This window comes from Diabrotica virgifera, chromosome 4, assembly GCF_917563875.1.
Source record: "Diabrotica virgifera virgifera chromosome 4, PGI_DIABVI_V3a".
In the NCBI taxonomy this organism is placed as follows: domain Eukaryota; kingdom Metazoa; phylum Arthropoda; class Insecta; order Coleoptera; family Chrysomelidae; genus Diabrotica; species Diabrotica virgifera.
In genome coordinates this window covers 242935461-242955758 of record NC_065446.1, presented here as the reverse complement: position 1 = coordinate 242955758, position 20298 = coordinate 242935461, and the positions used below count along the sequence as shown (strand labels likewise).

The 20298-nt window shown below is 32.0% G+C and overlaps 5 protein-coding genes across 5 annotated transcripts; 2 read left to right on the top strand and 3 right to left on the bottom strand.

Moving 5' to 3' along the window:
* Positions 1-438: 438 nt before the first annotated feature.
* LOC114347258 (drosomycin-like) lies at positions 439-721 on the bottom strand. Its single transcript, XM_028297985.2, has one exon. It carries the CDS (start codon positions 716-718, stop codon positions 518-520), a length of 201 nt encoding a protein of 66 aa, XP_028153786.1. The 5' UTR covers positions 719-721; the 3' UTR covers positions 439-517.
* Positions 722-2773: 2052 nt separating this feature from the next.
* On the top strand, positions 2774-3199 carry LOC114347161 (drosomycin-like). The gene is made up of 2 exons (XM_028297902.2): positions 2774-2795; positions 2991-3199. The coding sequence occupies exons 1-2, from the start codon at positions 2774-2776 to the stop codon at positions 3197-3199; spliced, it is 231 nt and encodes a 76-aa protein (XP_028153703.2).
* A 4949-nt stretch (positions 3200-8148) lies between these two features.
* On the bottom strand, positions 8149-8399 carry LOC114347236 (drosomycin-like). The gene has a single exon (XM_028297965.2). The coding sequence runs from the start codon at positions 8394-8396 to the stop codon at positions 8196-8198; it is 201 nt and encodes a 66-aa protein (XP_028153766.1). The 5' UTR covers positions 8397-8399; the 3' UTR covers positions 8149-8195.
* A 334-nt stretch (positions 8400-8733) lies between these two features.
* Positions 8734-10303, top strand: LOC126884114 (drosomycin-like). The gene is made up of 2 exons (XM_050649922.1): positions 8734-8898; positions 10022-10303. The coding sequence occupies exon 2, from the start codon at positions 10030-10032 to the stop codon at positions 10228-10230; it is 201 nt and encodes a 66-aa protein (XP_050505879.1). The 5' UTR covers positions 8734-8898; positions 10022-10029; the 3' UTR covers positions 10231-10303.
* Positions 10304-18799: 8496 nt separating this feature from the next.
* On the bottom strand, positions 18800-19091 carry LOC114347270 (drosomycin-like). The gene has a single exon (XM_028297994.1). The coding sequence runs from the start codon at positions 19086-19088 to the stop codon at positions 18888-18890; it is 201 nt and encodes a 66-aa protein (XP_028153795.1). The 5' UTR covers positions 19089-19091; the 3' UTR covers positions 18800-18887.
* Positions 19092-20298: the final 1207 nt, after the last annotated feature.

Genomic DNA, 20298 nt, shown 5'->3' with positions numbered 1-20298 from the left:
GTATTTCGGATATGTAATGAGAGGTCCCAAATATAGGTTGCTACAAAATAATATACAAGCGAAAATAGCAGGCATTCGCAGTCCAGGACGAAGAAGAACCTCGTGGTTGAAGAACTTGCGTGATTAGTATGGGGTTGATTCAAGAATGGTACTTAGGGTGACAATAAATAAAATTAAGATAGCTATTATGGTAACCAACATCCTGAAAGGACATGGTACATGAAGAAGAAGAAGAAGAAGATGATGATGAATACATAAGAATACACTCAGAAATTCCGTGGACTTTAATCTGTCACGAAACAGCTCCGGTCTCTGAATTAGCTCCTGTTAGGATTTTTTTCGAGAGCTCACTAAAATTAATAGCATAGGAATAAGTTTCAGAACAATATTCATGAGTATTTGAATATTAAAAAAAAAATTCAAATAAAAATTCACATATTTTATAAAAATAATTTTATTTGATTATTGTTTTAATCACGTTAATATTCAAAAAGTAGGATTCTATTATATTAAACTGCTAACAACCTTCGCACCAACATTTCAAGCTAGGGCTGCAGTGACCACTTGGTCTTCCTTCTTCTTTACATACTCTACGGCAAGTTTCGTTGTCCCATACGGCACACGGACCTCCAAATCTTCCTGACAAACAGTCACCAAGAGCAGTTTTGGTGCTAAGGGCAACGAAGAAGACGATGGCGAAGATGTAAAATATTTTCATTTTGACGACTAAAATAAAAAAAACATGCAAATTTTTTTTTCTAAGTTAATGACACTGCAATAGCCAAAAGACCAGTCATGTAACATGTCCCAAAATTGATTACAAGAACATATAAACGTACAAACGAATATATATTTTTTTATTACTTACAATAATTTTCTTTGCTTCTTTTCTGGAACTGAACTTTGGTACTGGACTAATTGATGCTTGTATGACCGTTTTGATTAGTTTATATACAAGAATTTTGAGATAATAAGGCAATAAAAAATGTAAATCATCTGGATAAAAATTTCTTTCGTAATCTTAATGAACTTAAAATGCAAAAGATTATACTTAACTAATCTTCACACGATGCTCTTCGTTAATATCACTAATTAAAAACGAATAATTTACTCCGAAATAAGCTTATCACTCGTCTTCAGTCTTCTTCTTAACGTGCCCTATCAAGTCCCCTTGACGTTGGCGATTAACATGGCGAAACTGTCTCTGTCTCGAGCTATTCTAAATAGGTGTTCTGCTTTCTTTATTCCTGTCCACTCCCGGATATTCTTCAACCAAGAGGCCTGCTTTCTACCAATTCCTCTGCGTCCTTCGATTTTACCCATCATAATAAGTTGAAGAATATTATACCGGTCTCCCCTTACTACGTGTCCAAAATAGGCCATCTTTCTATATTTGATGTTATCAAGCAGCTCGCGGGTAGCATTTGCTCTCTTAAGGACTGCCACATTTGTCAGCATAGCCGTCCATGGTATTTTTAGAATACGTCTGTGCAGCCACATTTCAAAGGCCTCCAAACGGTTAATGGTGGATATTTTTAATGTCCATGCTTCGACACCATACAAGAGGACTGACCAAATGTAGCATTTAATCATGCGCTTTCGAAGTTGAAGTTGCAAGGTATCATTAGAGAAGAATGACCTCATTTTTAAAAATGTCGTGCGGGCTATCTCGATTCTACATTTTATCTCTTTATCTGGATCTAGTTGTTCAGTAATATGGCAACCAAGATATTTAAAACTGGGTACTCTTTGAATCATATGACCATCAACATATAACCGTGAATCTTGATGGGCCAAACGGCTAAATACCATGTACTTTGTTTTTGAACAGTTTATATTTAGGCCAAACTCTCTTCCCACTCTGTCAATGGCATTTAAAAGGTGTTGTAATCCATTCATATCATCACTTAAAATAACTGTATCGTCTGCATATCTGATTGTATTTATCAGAATTCCATTAACCTTCACACCCCATTCCAAATTATGCAGCGCTTCCTTAAATATTCTATCTGAATACAAATTGAACAACAGTGGGGACAGTATACAACCCTGTCTGACGCCTCTTTGTATTTTGCATATTTCTGTTGATTTTCCATTTATGCAAGCTGTCGCTGTTTGACGCCAGTATAATTTTTCTATGATTCGTACATCTTGACTATCAACTCCTTTATCCTTTAGTATTTTAATTAATTTGTGATGTTGTACTCGATCAAAGGCCTTCTCATAGTCAATAAATACAGCAAAGACGTCTTTCCTTTGATCTCGGCATTTCTGCAATAACACATTTAGTGCAAAGAGTGCGTGCCGGGTTCCCAGTCCATTTCTGAAGCCAAATTGTGTTTCATCCTGGTCTTCTTCACATTTATCTCTGATTCTACTGTGGATGATACGTAGAAAGATTTTCAAGGTGTGGCTCATAAGGCTTATCATTCTATAGTCGCTACAGTTTTTCGGACGTTGTTTTTTTGGTAGGGTTATGAATTCGGACTTTAACCAATCTTCAGGGATATCACCAGTCGAATAAACATCATTGAAAAGTTTAACTAGCATTCCAATGTTTTCCTCATTTATGAGCTTCAACATTTCTGTAGGTATGTTGTCGTCTTCAGTACTTATATAGATCCTGAAAGGAATGTTATAATCATATCATTCACTATCTTCGTAGATTGTTTGAGTAAAATTTTATAAGGTAAGTACGAGTACCTATTTTGAACATACTTATCCATTATTTCTTTATTTTATAACTTATTTCATATTTTGTGCAATGTTTACAATGCTGTTCCGTCGCGGAGATAGCACGTAAAAAAAGATCCTTATTTGGTCTGCTCATGTTGTATTACTGTTTTTTGTTTTTTTGATCGCCTTTATAAGATCTTGCACTATTATTTGGTAAATTTCTTGTAAAAAATAAGTTTCTGGTCTCATAATCTGTTTTTTCAATACATTCACTAATCAATTGTTTAAAATATAATTTGTATTATTTTTTCCAGGTTTCAACATAAAAGTTTTATTTATCTTCGCCTTCATCGTAATTTTTGCTGCAAGCGCCAAAACTGCACTTGGTGACTGCTTATCAGGCCAATTTGGAGGTCCATGTGCCGTATGGGATAACGAAACTTGCCGTAGAGTATGTAACGAAGAAGGAAGACCAAGTGGTCATTGCAGTCCTAGTTTGAAATGTTGGTGCGAAGGTTGTTAATATTTTAAATAAACGGGACTCTTTTCGTTTATTATAAACAAGATTTATATATAAATAAAGTTACTTGTGAAAATTGACGATTTTTATTTTATTGTGTTGTTTAACTTTTGTGATACGATTCTGAGAATATGTGCTCTCAACTTACTGAAATCTAAAATATATTTAAATCATATTAAACCATGATTGTTGTATAACTCACTTCTAAACTCCACAAGACAGATCAGAAAGAATCGTAAGAAACCAAATCGATCTCATTTTGATTAGGTAATACTAGATTACGAAATGACCTGTTAAATAACCTATAGCCCGATCAAAGAACAATCTGATCCAAAAAAATAAAAGAAGGATGAAAATTTGGGAATAGGTAGTTGACATTATCTGTTATTATATAAGAAAAAGTTTACAATTCTACATCCCCTCCATTTTACAAAAATGGAGGGGTTTACCCCTTCTCGGGGGTGAAAAAATATACATTCAAAATAAGTTCGGAATTATATAAAATAACTAATTCTGAGCAACTTTTGCTCTATAGTTTTTGTGAAAAAAATAGTGTATGCACGAAATATGTATACCCACCAGCAGCGGAGTTATAGTTAATGAAAAGTAGGTTCGTATTCGTCCAATTCCAAATCGAATATTTCAAAGTGAAATAACCAAAAATCGGAGCACTTTTCTGGGAAAACTCATTGTAACTTTTTTAAAGTGTTTAAAAAAGTTTATTATTGTTTTTTAAAAAACTTTTAACATTAAAAGTAAGTGAGTTACGCTTAAAATATTCTTGGCCGCTTTTATTTTTTGGTAACAAAATCGCGAAAATCACCCCCTAATTAGCATCCAAAATAAAATTAATCGTAACCGCCTCACAAGTTACTTTGCTTATGTATTCTTTATATGATCTATAAGTTTCGTTGGTTCAAAATGTTCATTTTTGAAAAAAAAATGGTTTTAAAAAAATTTTTTTCCAACTTCGAAAAAAATTTTTGTTTTCAAAATAACTTAAAAATTATTAGTAATACCAAAAATTTCAAAGAGTAATAAAATGTACGTTTTGCTTTTCTGAATATTTTGGATTTTTTGTTTTCCTGGTAAAAAAAAAATTGGTTATGCCATGACTGTTCAAAATTTGCATATACTCTTGATTAGTGACTCGTTCAAGCCATTTTAACTACAGCCTTTTCAAACACGCGCGCTTTGAACCGATGAAACTTACAGATCATATAAAGAATGCATAAGCAAAGTAACTTGTGAGGCGGTAGCGATTAATTTTATTTTGGATGCTAATTAGGGGGTGATTTTCGAAATTTTTTAACCAAAAAACAAAAGCGACCAAAAATATTTTGAGTGTAATTCACTTACTTTTAATGTTAAAAGTTTTTTTTTTTAAACAAAAATAAACCTTTTTTAAGCACTTTAAAAAAGTTATAATGAGTTTTCCCAGGAAAGTGCTCCGTTTTTCTGTCACTTCACTTTGAAATATTCGATTTTGGAATTGGAGGAATAAGAACCAAATTTTCATTAGCTATAACTCCGCTGCTGGTGGGTATGCAGACTTTACACATACACCATTTTTTTTTCACATTTTTATAAGCTATATTTTTGCTGAGAGCATTTTTTCGATAAAATCCTTACTTTTTGAGTTATTTGCGAAAAACTGTCCAAAAACATGTTTTTTTTGTTAAAAATGAACATATTCATTCGCAAATAACTCGAAAAGTATTGACTTAGTGGAAAAAACTCGATAGAACAAAAGTTGCTCAGAATTAGTCATTTTATCCAATTCCGAACTTATTTTGAATGTATATTTTTTCACTCCCGAGAAGGGGTAATCCCCTAAATTTTTGTAAAATGGAGGGGATGTAGACTTGTAAACATTTTCTTATTCCTTCCTTTAGTTTTTTGGAGGTTTTCGTAAATTTTTGTGTTCCTTGATCGGGCTACTAACCGCGAACACACATCGGGAACAACAGTCAGACTCAGACTGAAAAAAAAATCACTCTGTTCTTCTGAAGTTTGCAGCTGTTTCTCAATTCATTATATAAAAATTTTCACATACAACCTATCCACAGAAGTCTTATTGTTACAGATACTGCCCCCCTTTTTGCTCTTTTTCTTTATTGACTCCACTGTAGTAATGAATTCCTCTATTATTTCTTTTTCTTGGCCCTTCTACTTTATTTTGGTAAGTACTGCTAAGTCCATCTTCCATTGTTTTAGTTCCGTAAAAGTTTATTGGTATGTATTGTTTATACTCTGTAGATTATGACATCCTATATTCAGTCTGTTTTTATGCTGAGTTTGTTTTCATTTGTTTCAGTCCTGTATCAAGAATTTTTACTGTGATTTTTGGATTATATAACCCGATATCCTAACCTTCCTCCTTTCTTAACCGGGCATGGGACTGGCTACAGCCGAGTTTAATAACGAACTTAGTGTTACTAAAAGTGGAAGTGATAGAGAAAGAACAAGTGAAAAATAATTGATTCAACCCTACATAAACAGGATCAGGCCTCTATCGCAAGCCAAGAAGATCCAATTATACCAAGCCTAAATTAGACTGGTGATGTTTTATGCAGTCCAAGTATGGAGTTTGCAAAGAAGAAGTTTGCAAGAATAGAAACGGCAGGCAACAGGTTAATAGATGGATCGTCATGGCAAGACAGAGTTTCAAATGCAACCATCCAAGAAAGGCTCAGTACACACAACTGAGGGAGGTGGTCGTCCACAGCACCAGAAAATTTTCCACCAGGCAACATGAAGACTCCTTAAGATCAGGGATATCTTCGCCAAAAAACAGTTAAACAATCTACGAAGATGAATTGAGCAAGTTGATCAAATTGTTTATCTTGGATATCAATTAAATTGTAACGCAGAGACTCACGGAGAAACTATACCTAATATTGAACAGGCCAGAACAGCTTTTAGAAGGGTGTCAAAGGTATTATGTAACAGGGACCTAAAATTGGCATTGAGGATCCGCCTAATTCACTGCTACGTGTTCTTGATCTTACTTTATGGTGTCGGGTCCTAGACGTTAAATAATATCGATTCAAATCGACTTGAGGCTTTCGAAATGTGGTGCTATAGAATAATTTTAAAAGTTTCTTGGGTGGAGAAGATTCGAAAGTCCACAATACTAGAACGTCTCAGCATGACTACTGAGATTATCAAAATCATTAAGCAGAGAAAGCTGGAGTATTTCGGACATGTAATGAGAGGTCCCAAATATAGGTTGCTGCAAAATATTATGCAAGGAAAAATAGCAGGCAAACGCAGTCCAGAACGAAGCAGAACCTCATAGTTGAAGAACTTGCGAGATTGGTATTGTGTTAATACAAGCATGCTATTTAGGGCGACAGTGAATAAAATTCAAATAGCTATGATGGTAATCAACGTTCTGAAAGGACATGGTACATGAAGAAGAAGAAGATGAATACATTAGAATACACTCAGAAACTCCGTGGGCTTTAATCTGTCACGAAACAGCCTGGTCTCTGGATTAGCTCCTGTTAGGATTTCTTTCGAGAGCTCGCTAAAATTAATGGCATGAGAAAATACACCGGGGTGCAAAATTAACCGGACACCTTAAAAATGGGTCATTTTTGATGTCTGAAATTTCCTAAACCTGTTGTCCGATTTAAGTGATTTTTTTAATATATTATAGTCTGATTCTTTAGCAATATTGCTGTAATGGTATTGTCGCTAAACAGTTAAATTTTCATTGTATACCGGGTGTATCAATTAAACTGTGTTTTTTTCTCAAAGTTCGCATCACTCTGTGGACTATTCTAGCATTTATAAAATACTGAAATTAAAATCCAACTATAGCCTCATGTTTTTTCAACATTTTGTTTTTTGATTCATTCGCTTTTGTTGGATAATAAAAAAGTTATTTACTTTAACAACTAGCCATGTTTTTCATCAATACAGCGTGTTTTTAAATAATAATTGGCAAACTTTAAGAAGTAATTCTGCATGAAAAAGAATGACAGTTTGCTTTATCAACGATATGTCTGTAAATGCTTCGTTTCCGAGATAGGGGGTGTTGAAAGTTTTCTTACAAACTGACGATTTATTTATTGCTTTAAAACCGGTTGAGGTATGCAAATGCAATTTGGTGAGTTTTAAGAAGTAGTTATTGCACATTTTTTGACATACAATTAAGAATTTAATATTCACCATTAGCGCGCATACGGGTAATATGAGGTCTTATATTACCCGTATGCGCGCCAATGGTGAATATTAAATTCTTACTTGTATGTCAAAAAATGTACAATAACTACGTCTTAACACCCACCAAATTTCCATTGCATATCTCAACTGGTTTTTAAGCAATAAATAAATGGTCAGTTTGTAAGAAAAATTTCAACAACCTCTATATCAGAAATGAAGCATTTGCGGACATAGGTTTATAAAGCAAACTGTCATTATTTTTTCATATAGAATTACCCCTTAAAGTTTGTCGCACTTATTTAGAAACACCCTGTATTGAGAAAGAACATGGCTAGTTGTTAAATTTCCTAACTTTTTTATGGTCCTACTTAAGCGAATGAATCAATAAACGGAATGTTGAGAAAACATAAGGCTATAGTTGGATTTTAATTTGAGTATTTTATAAATGCTAGAATATGCCACAGGGTGATGCGAAATTTAAGAAAAAAACACAGTTTCATTGTTACACCCGGTATGCAATGAAAATTTACCTCTTTAGCCACAATATTATTACAGCGATATTGATAAAGATTAAGGCTATAACATATTAAAAAATCACTTAAATCGGACAACAGGTTTAGGAAATTCGAGACATCAAAAATGACCCACTTTTAAGGTGTCCGGTTAATTTTGCACCCCAGTGTAGTTTCAGAACCATATTCATGAGTATTTGAGTATTAAAAAAAATTTCAAATAAAAATTCACACATTTTATAAAAATACTTTTATTTCATTGTTGTTTTAATTACGTCAATATTTAAAAGGTAGGTTTCTATTATATTAAACCGCTAACAACCCTCGCACCAACATTTCAAACTAGGACTGCAATGGCCACTTGGTCTTCCTTCTTCTTTACATACTCTACGGCAAGTTTCGTTGTCCCATACGGCACACGGACCTCCAAATCTTCCTGACAAACAGTCACCAAGAGCAGTTTTGGTGCTAAGGGCAACGAAGAAGACGATGGCGAAGATGTAAAATATTTTCATTTTGACGACTAAAATAAAAAAAAATGTAAATTTTTTTTGCTAAATTAATGACACTGCAATAGCCAAAAGACCAGTCATGTAACATGTCCCAAAATTGAACACAAGAACATATTAAACGTATAAACGAATATATATATTTTTAATACTTACAATAATTTTATTTGCTTCTTTTCTGGAACGGAACTTTGGTACTGGACTGATTGATGATTGTATTGCTGTTTTGATTAGTTTATATACAAGAATTTTGAGATAATAAAAACAATAAAAAATGTAAATAATCTGGATAAAAAATTCTTTCGTAATCTTAATGAACTTAAAATGCAAAAGATTATAACTACTAATCTTCACATGATGCTGTTCGTTAATATCACTAATTAACAAATGAATAATTTACTCCGAAATGCTTATCACTTAGGCTTCAGTACCTATATAAATTCTGAAAGGAATGTTATAATCATATCATTCACTATCTTGGTAGATTGTTCGAGTCACCCTTTATAAGGTAAGTACGAATATCTTGAATATACCGATTCTTTCTTTATTTTACAGCTTTTTGAAGATATTCTTCTTTAGCGGCGAATCGATTGAGGGTAAAATTTGATTGATCCGCGCGCATGCGCACACCGACAGTATGGTATTAATCATTATACGGGCTCTGATTTAGTGTTGAAATTTTGAAATGATCTGTCAATAATTGTTCAATATGGAGGTTATCGGTAAACAAAAATATTGTATAATATTAGTTTTTATTGATGTGTGGACAGAAATAAAATCAAATTTATAATTATAGTGACTTTTTAAATAGTTTTGAAAAGCCGCAGGTACGTAATTCTAAATGTTTCAGTTGGAAATACCTAATAGTTTCAATACCTATCTATTTGGAAAATGTAAACAAAATAATGTAGTTACCTATTAATAGGCAATGCTTTAATTTACATAATCTGATTACGAACAAACTTTCTACAAATATTCATCTCATATATCGTTTTCTTACTCTATATTTTGTTGTATTTTATTTCGACAAAAATCAAACTAATAATTTTATTAAAGTCATATAAATTTATGGTGTAAACGTTTGTGTATATTCCCACATGACGTATACGCGAATGTGGTGCAGTTTGAAATACCGTCAACTTTCGTACGGCGCGGTAGACGTGAAGTGGGTTCAAGCCCCAAGCAAGTTATTATTTTTTTTTATAGATTTTATGATTGTAAGTGTACTATTATATAATTTTTGAAGATATTCTTCTTTTTTGAAAGTGGTAAATAAGAAAGTTAGTTTGATTTTTAAATAAAATAAGTACAAATAACCTTTTAAGTATATTTACTTCGTTTAAATTACCTATTATATAATAGAAGAATATCTTCTTACGTGCGTACAAAGTACACACACACATTCTTTTTTTGATATTTTGTGCAATGCTTACAATGCTGTAAGGAAGAAGATCTTTATTTGGTCTGCTCATGTTGTATTACCTTGTTTGTTGTTTTGATCACCTTCATAAGATCTTGCACTATTATTTGGTCAATTTCTTGTCAAAAATAAGTTTATGGTCTCATAATCTGCCTTTTCAATACATTCACTAATCAATTGTTTAAAATATAATTTGTATTATTTTTTCCAGGTTTCAACATGAAAGTTTTGTTTATCTTCGCCTTCATCGTAATTCTTGCTACAAGCGCCAAAACTGTATTTGGTGACTGCTTATCAGGTCGATTTGGAGGCCCATGTGCTGTATGGGATAACGAAACTTGCCGTAGAGTATGTCAAGAAGAAGGGAGACCCAGTGGTCACTGCAGTCCTAGTTTGAAATGTTGGTGCGAGGGTTGTTAATAATCTAGATCAACGGGAATCTTCTCGTTTATTATAAACAAGACTTATATATAAATAAAGTTACTTGTAAAAATTAGCGATTTTTATTTTACGGCGTGCGGCGTTGTTCAGCTTTTAGTGATACGATTCTAAGAATATGTGCTCCAAAGTTAGGGAAATCTAAATTTTTTTAGATCATATTAAACGATAAATTGCTGTATAGCTTAACCTCTAACCTGTCCCAACAACATTAACTACTTTGAAGGCTAACCAACACAGCCTAGAAAGAATTCCTCCATTTATTATTTAATAATTTTCACATACACCCTACCCACAGAAGTCTTAATGTTACAGATACTCCCTTCCCTTTTTGCTCTTTTTATTTATTTACTCAACTGTCGTAATGAATTCCTCTATTATTTCTTTTTCTTGGTCCCATTTTCCATTGTTTTAGTTCCGTAAAAGTTTATTGGGGTTTATACTGTGGTTTAATAATAATAACAAATTGCTTTTATTTAGTCTGTAAAAATTTACAAACACGAGATACATGAGGCGAAGTCTATCTAGAGCTACTCCACTTAACCTCAAGTTTACAAAGTTAGTTTGAAATAATTAGAAATAAAGTGATTTATAGTTTGACATAAATAATAATATAATACTGAAATGATAGTCATGCGGCTACTAGAAAAATAATATAAAGAAAATAATTTGTGATGTGATGTGATAAATGAAAAGAATGATAAATAAAAACAAAAATAATGGTAACAATAACGAAAGCAATATATTATATAACAGGGGTGGGCAAACTTTTTTTAGTAAGGGCCACAAAATATTTTGGGTCTATTACCGAGGGCCGCAATATTTGTTACCTTAACATGCTCGAATTTTTAACTTTTTACTAATTTTGTTTAAGGGGGGGGGGTGGCATGATTTGAAATAAACATTTCAAGCACCTTTTCTTGAATTTTGTTTGAAATTATGGTAGAATTATTTTATTTTTAAATTAAATAAACATATTCAGTACAATTTAAAGATTATTCAAGAAAAATTCAAGACCAAATATTGAAAAATAAGCGCGGCAAATTTTTACAGGCAGCTAAAAAAATGGATTTTGCAGTAGAACTCGTCAATGGATAATAATTCAAAAATATTTTATTAGCTTGAGTTTGTCGATGTAACGCTGTTGAGTTTTTTAGTTTTAACGATTTTTGAGTTTTTGATATCACTCAAAATACAAGTCAAAATAACGAAAATTTTTTAAAATAGGGTGAAAATCAACATATTTATTATTGTTAACCAAAACATATCTCGACAGAGTTACCTCACGAAATGTTTAAAGAAAATCTATGAAAAATTTCAGGTGGATCTGTCATGTAGGTAGTTTTTGAGTTACAATGTCCATCGCCTTTGAAAAAAAAACAGTTTTGAGAAAAACGCGTTTGGTTTGACAACTTTTATTTCAATTTGTTTTTTGTCTGTCAAATCGTAAAGTGATGCACGCCGAAATATGTTTTTGAATCGCAGAGTAATTTACAAAAGAGACGGGAACAGCTGTTGAACGTTTATCACTACGCTCAAGCTACTGCAAATCGAGTCGAAGGTAGGGATATTAAACATGCTTTACTTCCGGTAATTTTACTCCGGTCAAGCTGAAAATTTTAGAGAGTATTCTTGAAGTTTATTTATTTATTGATTTATGTACTTTCATTTAAAATAATAAAGAAATCAAAAATTTCAAATTTTTCAAACCGTACCCCTCCCCCCTAAACAGCATTCGCACTTAATTAAGCCTGGTATTTCCCTGAAATATATGTGTATCTATATATTTATTTATTTTTATTTTATCTATGAACCTATTTTTTCCCCTAATATTGTTCTGAAGCTATTTCCTTGTGACATCTTATGCAATTTACTATTTTGTTTGGGAATAAGCCACAATTTAAGTTTGAAATTAAATTTATTTGACGTTTGGATTTCCACTTCGGTAATCGTTATCAAAATACAAAACATTAATAAATTAAGCATTTATTTAATTAGTTTAATTTATTAATGTTTTGTATTTTGATAACGATTTCCGAAGTGGAAATGGAAACGTCAAATAAATTTAATTTCAAACTTAAATTGTGGTTTATTCCCAAATAAAATAGTAAATTCTATTTTCACATTGCTATTAGTTACTTAAATATTTGAAGGGAAATTCCGTGCTTAAATAGATGCAAATACGCATCATACGTAATATGCAACACGCGTCATTTAAATCAAAATAAACAAAGTTATAAATTTGAAAAATCTTAGATTCCCTTCATTGTTTTTGTTTTCTTTGAAATAATTAAATAATATAAAAAGATGCACGTTGATTTAATCCTATTGAACGAATAATTAACAATATTAGTTATAAATTGAAATGACGTTGGCGTTGACTACTTGCAAAACTTTTTTGCACAATACCTGCTTATGGATTAAGCAGTGAAAAATAATAACTGATGCTCTGAAAATTGTTCCAGACTACTTCAAATATATCGTTTCCATTTGTTGAAATTTCGTGGATTTCATTCAGGCAGCCGACAAAACTCTGCCGGAAACCCAAATAATTGCCCGCGTTATGTTGAAAATTTGCGGAAAAATCACCCGCTGCGAAAGTGTTAATTATATTAGCTGTGTTAATAGCTGCATTATCTATATTTATTTATTAATACCTATTAGGAATAATTAAAAAAAACTTTAAATGAAAATAATTCACATTTTTTCCGCGGGCCGCAAAAAAATGTATAAAGGGCCGCATGCGGCCCGAGGGGCGCACTTTGCCCACCCCTGCTATATAATAATAATAACGTTACTGCGATTGTAGTAAAAATTTCTTATAGTGCTGCTTCATAAAATCAAGAGATTTACCTCTTAAATTTATTGTTAAACTATTAAACACTAAAACAGCATTGTAAGTAAACGATCGCTGGAAAATAGCTAGTCTATATCTTGGCAGCATAAGACTATGAGGATATCTCAGATCCAGATTATGAGCCTCTCCACGAAATACTAATTTGTTCCTTAAATAAATAGGATTTGACGACGAAGTAATTCGATATATCAAAGAGGCGAGGCGATATTTGTATAAATTATCTATGGTTAACCATTGAAGTGCTTTTATTTTGCATGATACACGATCATATTTTCTTATGCCAAAGACAAATCTGCAACAATTATTTTGAATTTTTTGCAACCTTAATTTCGTAACTTGATCTAAGCAAGGATAAAATACCAAGAGCCCATAATTAAGAATTGACATTACCATAGTTTCACAAAGTAACTTACGTAATTTAAAGTTTAAAATGCCTTTACTTCTATTGGCTGTGAGTTTCGACGGTAGTGCAATCTCGCGGTTTGAAACTTATACTTTTCTGATAAAATTTATGTATGTGAAATATACAAAACGAGAAAAATAGATACTTATCTAGAAAGACACAAATTATGAACTGAAATATTATTGTAACCTGATTACTAAACGAATACACAGAATTAATAGTAAAATTAATTATGTTTTTTTATTTTATTCATTATAATTTTAATATTTAATATATAAGTTCGTGTGACTGGATGACTGCTTACGCAAGAGACCATTGAGAAAAAGAATAAGTTTATATGAATTATTTAACATTTTAAAGGTTACCTCTGTTTATTTTTTGTGTGCTTACTGCTTTGCCTATTAAAATTTGTAATTGGTATGAATTGTAATTTGTTTGAATTCTATCAAAATGGATATTAAACATTATACTGGATTGAAGTCTTATTTCTCATGATATCCAATTTCAATCAGCAACACCAAAAAAGGAAAGGATTTAGTTGATGCAGGACATGTACGCAATGTTTCCGAATATAATAACTGGATCCAGTACTGTTATATTCAGTATTTTTACATGAATCAATACAACAGCTGCAATATCTTGTTTTCTTTTTGAAAAATCCATATTATCCGCCATTTCAGTTTATGAAGTTTATCAAATGCACAAAACAAAACTGCCACTAACACAGCGTTGCCACATTTTATTTAGAAAATCTACTGTAAGTTTAGCTTACTAAAATCTACTTATCAAAAACTAAAATATACTATAAAACTTTATTAATATATTTGTATTTGTATTCTTGTATCGAAAATTGTATGAAATTCGGCACGTGATTGGCCGAAATTTTGTTTGTCACCCTGCGTCACGTTACATTGGTATTGGTATGGTAGTACTACGTCTACAGCTGATTTTAAGGCTATGGGTACATAATTCGCAAATATTTTACGTGTATCCCTACTTTTTCTGTCTTTACACGGCAAATTACGTGTAGTAAAATTCACACTGGTATGGATATGTAAACATTACTAGAATGTCATTCTACTTGAAAATGTCATCATTAATTTAAAGAGATGGGTTTTGAATGTTCTTGGATAACTGTTATTTTTATAATTGGAAATTATTAATTCAGTTAATAAATGTGATAATTTTTTCACTAACTATGTATTCAGTGATTGTAATCATTTATTTGTACAACAAAGACTAATACTCAATCGAGAAAAGAGGAAAAGTGTTAAAGTGATTTTTTAATAATATATTGTTATGGAACGCTTACAATTTTGAACATCTTTAACAACAAAGTACTTGGATTACAGAATATATTATCCTGATGTATTCTCTGCTTGGATCTTCCACAAATAATACACAATAAATAACTTTTTTTTAAATTCACGTCTTAAATCAATTATTTATCAAATACACTATATTTCAATAATATTTAATCAATAACTCAACATATTCCCGATGCAATGTCAAATATTTAAAATTGTCACTGATTGTCAGTGTCTGACTGACAATATTATATTCGGCTGAGTGCGTTGTAAGACAAAGATAGATTTGGAAAATATTACCACGGCATTGTGTTTATTTTTTTCGAATCCTGAAAAAACCAATAAATATATTTGAAAAATTTAAACGCAGAATGAAAGACTAAATTATTACCGAGGGCCGAAAGTCCCTTAGAATAAATAAAAAGTTTATTTTGAGTGATATATTTGAAATTAAAAATCACACTAAATTTTCTCTTAGTTTTTCACCCCTGTAACTTATTAAAATAAACATTATAGAAGTTCTCAGGGACTTTCGGCCCTCGCTAATAACGTGATCTTTCATTCTGCGTTTAAATTTTTCAAAAATACTTATTAGTTTTCTCAGGATTCGAAAAAAATGAATCCCCATTTGAATTGCATTGCAGCCGAAAATACGTACCGATCCTCTTAAGGATTTTATAAAATTTATAAACTTTTAAAAACAAATATTTTAATGTTAACTAGAATTTTTACATTGACTGTTGATTATTTGTGTTTTTATTTTGTATTGATATTTGTGCTAAAATATTTGCATTAGAATTATCTTCAGTTTTATCCAAATTAGGAACTATTGTATTTTCCTCTATTAAAAAATTATGCAATATGAAACCCAAAGTTATACATAGTTTGAACTTTATTAGGGGCTAAATATATGGTTATTAGTAGAATAGTAGTCCATATCAAACGGTATATTAAGTATCAATAAACGATTTATAAATATTACCTACAAAAACACAAATAAATTCATCAAGACATAAATCATATGATCTCATTTTCAGCCGCCATTATGACATTTAGAAGTTTTACCAGCAGGATTTACGTTTTTGCTCTTTGCGCAGAAATTGGCGCAGTTCTTGTACAAGAATCTGTGTCTGACTCAAATTCTTGTATCGTTTCTGATATCGTTTCTTGTATCTGTGTATGACACTATGCATTTTTTTGACATATCAGAAACGATATTAGAAATGATACAAGAAAATGCATAGTGTCATACAGCCTTAATATTTTAAAGCGGCGATCAGAGAGAAACTCCTCGATAAGAGGCAATCGAAGGCGCTCTCGATATCAAATGAAGTTGCTAATCTTTTTTGTTTTGAAAAGCGATTGTGATTTCTGATTTCTGTTTGTAACATTACTAAGTTGACAGCCGTGCTTCGGCTGAATCTAAAATTTTATATTTTTCTATAGATACCATATTAGTTTTTTGTTTATTTTAGTTTTTCTACGAGTTTACACAAGGTGCATGTTAGTGAAATAGGACGATACGGATTTGGGTTAGTCGAGGACGTGTCTTGTTTCTTGAATGGTATAACGATAGATTCCCTTCATAATGTTGGACATTTTTGATTGATCCATATTATGTTGTACAATATAAGAAGGTTTTTGATGGCACATATAGGATGATTTTTGAGGAATACGAAGGGGATATTGTCAGAACCTGCAGCCGAATTCGTACAAGCTGTAAGAATATTTAATAGTTCCTAAAGTGTAAAAGAAGTGTTTAAGATCCTAGAGTCAAATTCGACTGATTGAGATGCATATTGTACATATTGGTGGAATACATAAAACGTAGTACCTGCTAATGCTTCAAGTATGTACTATATTTTTCAAGATTTTACTACACTTACAAAGCATTAAATGCTTTGTAAGTATAGTAAAACACTTACAAAGCATTTGTAAGCGTAATAATGCTTTGTAAGTGTAGTAAAATCTTCAAAAATGTAGTACATACTTGAAGCATTAGCAGGTACTACGTTTTATGCATTCCACCCATTGTATATGAGCGTTAAGCTTGTTTGAGTATGCTCTTACTTTTAAACCTCTTCTTCTTCTTCTTCTTTTTATATAGACATTACTCTGTCTGTTTTTCAATGTGCCTCCAGTAAGTTGTCATTCCATCTTTGTCTTCCCACTGATCATCTTCCTATTGGGAAACCGTCTCGCGCCGTCCTTACTACTCTATTTGTTGTCATTAGGCTTATGTGGTCGTTCCATTCTACTCTTCTGCTTTTCACCCAGTTATTAATGGTGTCCACCTTGCATCTCCATCGTATATCTGCACTTCTAGCTCTATCCCACAGCGTCTTACCATCGATTTTTCGCAATGTTTTCATCTCTGCTGTTTCTAGCATTCTTTTTGTCCTTTCTGTATCAGGTCGTGTTTATGCCGCGTATGGCATTATTGGTCTGATGACTGTTTTGTAAATTCTGCCTTTCACTTCTTTTCCGATATTTTTATTTCTCCATATTGTTTCATTCAGTCAACCTGCGGCTCTGTTTGCTTTATTCACCTATTCCGTCGTATTGCGTCGTCTGCATAGCAGATTATTTTAAGTTGTGTTTCTCCCATTTGGTATCCTTTTTTTGTTCTTATTTTTTTATTATTTCGTCCATGATCAGGTTGAGTAACAGAGGACTCAGGGAATCTCCCTGTCTTATTCCATTGCCAGCTTCAATTGGTTCAGTTAGTTCTTCATCTACTTTTACTTTTATTGTGTTGTTCTGGTAGATATTTTCGATCGTTTTAAGTATTCCTAGACCTTTCTAGGGTCTCTAGGGTCTAGAGTCTCAATTTGACCCTGTCAAATGCCTTCTTAAGGTCCACGAAACATAAGTATGCCGGTTTGTTGTATTCTAATGATTTTTCTCGAATCTGCCTCATTATAAATGAGGTGCATGATCTTCCCGACCTAAAACCTTGTTGTTCTTCTGCTAATGTTTTAATTTTATTCAGTTTGTTTGTTATCACTTTGGTCGTTAATTTTAGTGTTGTGTTTAATAAAGTATTTCCTCTGTAATTCTCCGGGTCCCATTTTTCTCCCTTTTTGAAGAGAGGTATTAGGATGCTTGATCTCCATTCTTGTGGTATTCTGTTTTGTTCTATTATTTTTTGGATTAGTTTTAATAATTGTTTGGTCAGGTCTTTGAGTTCATTCGATATTCGGTCCTCTCCTGGTGATTTTCTATTTTTTAATTTCCTTAATGCTTCCGTTACCTCTGCTTCTTCAATATTTATTTCTTCGTTTGTTGTCACTTCAGGTGTTGGTGGTTCGTTATCGTTATCTTTAGCAAACAGAGATCGAAAATAGTCTGCCCAAGTTTCCTTCTGAATGTGTTTCGTTTTTATTAGTTCGTTCATCTCTTTTCTTTGTCCTCTGATCATTCTCCATATTTCCTTTTGTGTTCCATAGAAGTCGTGTTCCATCTGTTTTGAGAAACTCTCCCAGTGTTCTCTTTTTATTTGCCTGACTAAAGTGTTTGTTTCGTTTCCAATTCTTTTATAGTGGTTGTATGCCTGTTGTGTTTGTTGTGTTCTGTATTGTAAAAAGGCTTTCTTCTTTTCTTCACATTTTATCTTCACTTCCTCTCGAAACCATGGGGTTTTCTTTTTTGATATATTGGTATTCGTTACTTTCCTCTCTCCAAGTGATTCTGTTGCTGCATTAATTGTGTTACTTTTGAGTTTTTACCAGCTTTCCTCGATGTTATCGTTTTCTAGTATTTCATTATCAGCAATCTTCTCTGATATTCTTTTTCTATATAAGTACTCCGTGGATTCCGTACTTAGTCCTTCAACTTTGATTTTTGTTTGTGTTGGCGCCACTCTCTTAGGTTTAAAGCATTTCATGGTGATTCTAATTTTACATAATATTAGGCTATGGTCACTACCTACATCTGCTGAGTTGAGGCATCCGTTGATAGAAATTTAAAATAAAAATTCACTAATTTTATAAAGATACTTTTATTTCATTATTGTTTTAATTACGTCAATGTCAACGTTTTAATTACAATAGGTTTCTATTACACTAAAATATTAACAACCTTCGCACCAACATTTCAAGCTAGGACTGCAATGGCCACTTGGTCTTCCTTCTTCTTTACATACTCTGCGACAAGTTTCGTTGTCCCATACGGCACATGGACCTTTATATTTTCCTGACAAACAGTCACCAAGAGCAGTTTTGGCGCTAAGACCAACAAGGAAGACGATGGCGAGGATGTAAAATATTTTCATTTTGACGACTAAATAAAATAGGAAAATATATTAAACAACGCGTAAAAGAATACAGATTATTTTATTACTTACGCAATAGTTTTCTTTACTTCTTTTCTGGAACTGAAGGTTGGTAGGTACTGAACTAACTGATGATTGTATGACCGTTTTGGTTAGTTTATATACAAGAATTTTGTGTTAATAAGGCAATCAAAAATGTAAATCATCTGGATAAAATTTCTTTCGTAACCTTAATGAATTTAAAATGCAAAAGATTACAACTAATCTTCACATGAATTTGTTCATTAATATCATAAATGTTGCCCATCTATTCTGATTTGCTTCTTACTGTTTTGATACCTATTTTCAATTATTGTTTTTATAATATCAAGCGGGATTTCTTTATTATACAAAGATGCATTGGCCCTTAATGTTTTAGTCTTACGCTGTCATATTATGTCTTCTTCAATTCGATAAAACAAAGGAATGCAGGTCTATTGTGTTCTAATAGACCAGGGCGCATCTGTAAAAATATTAGTACATTTGGACGTTGAGAGGTGACTCAAATTTTTTTGCAGAAATTGCTTGAAAATAAATCAAATAATAATATTTGAGTTACCCTCCCTCTCAAAAAGGTCCGGAACATTGTTTAAATAAATCAAAATGTCAAAAAATTAAGGAAAAATTCGATTTTTTTCTTGGTTTTTTGATTATAACTTTAAAAGTATTCATTTTCGAGAAAAGTTGTACTGACATAAAAGTTGCGTAATTAAATTTCCTACAATATAGAATTGGTTAAAAATTTAAGAAATAGTCACCCTTGTTGCAAAATAGCAATAATTGTGAAAAAAACATACAAAAACAAGTATTCCCATTTTACGTTTTTCAACCATTTATGCTACACTTAGGACCTTCATATTTCACCCTGAAAAATCTTATGATACAATAAAACAATACTGTAAATTTCATTAAGATCGGTTTAATAGATTTTGCAAAATAAATTTTGCAATCCAGCTTTCGTAAAAAAAATTCATTTTTTCAAAATGTTACAGGACTGAAAATAAAGCAGATAGCAAGTTGAAAATTTTTTTGCATATAGAAGTGTACTGTACCTTTCATTTGCAATTTTGCAAAATTAAAATCGCTTAAGACCACGGCGTCAGGAATTTTTTTAAATAAACATTAATTATTGGTGCTACGCGCAGGACAGCGGATAGGTTGCTCTGATTGG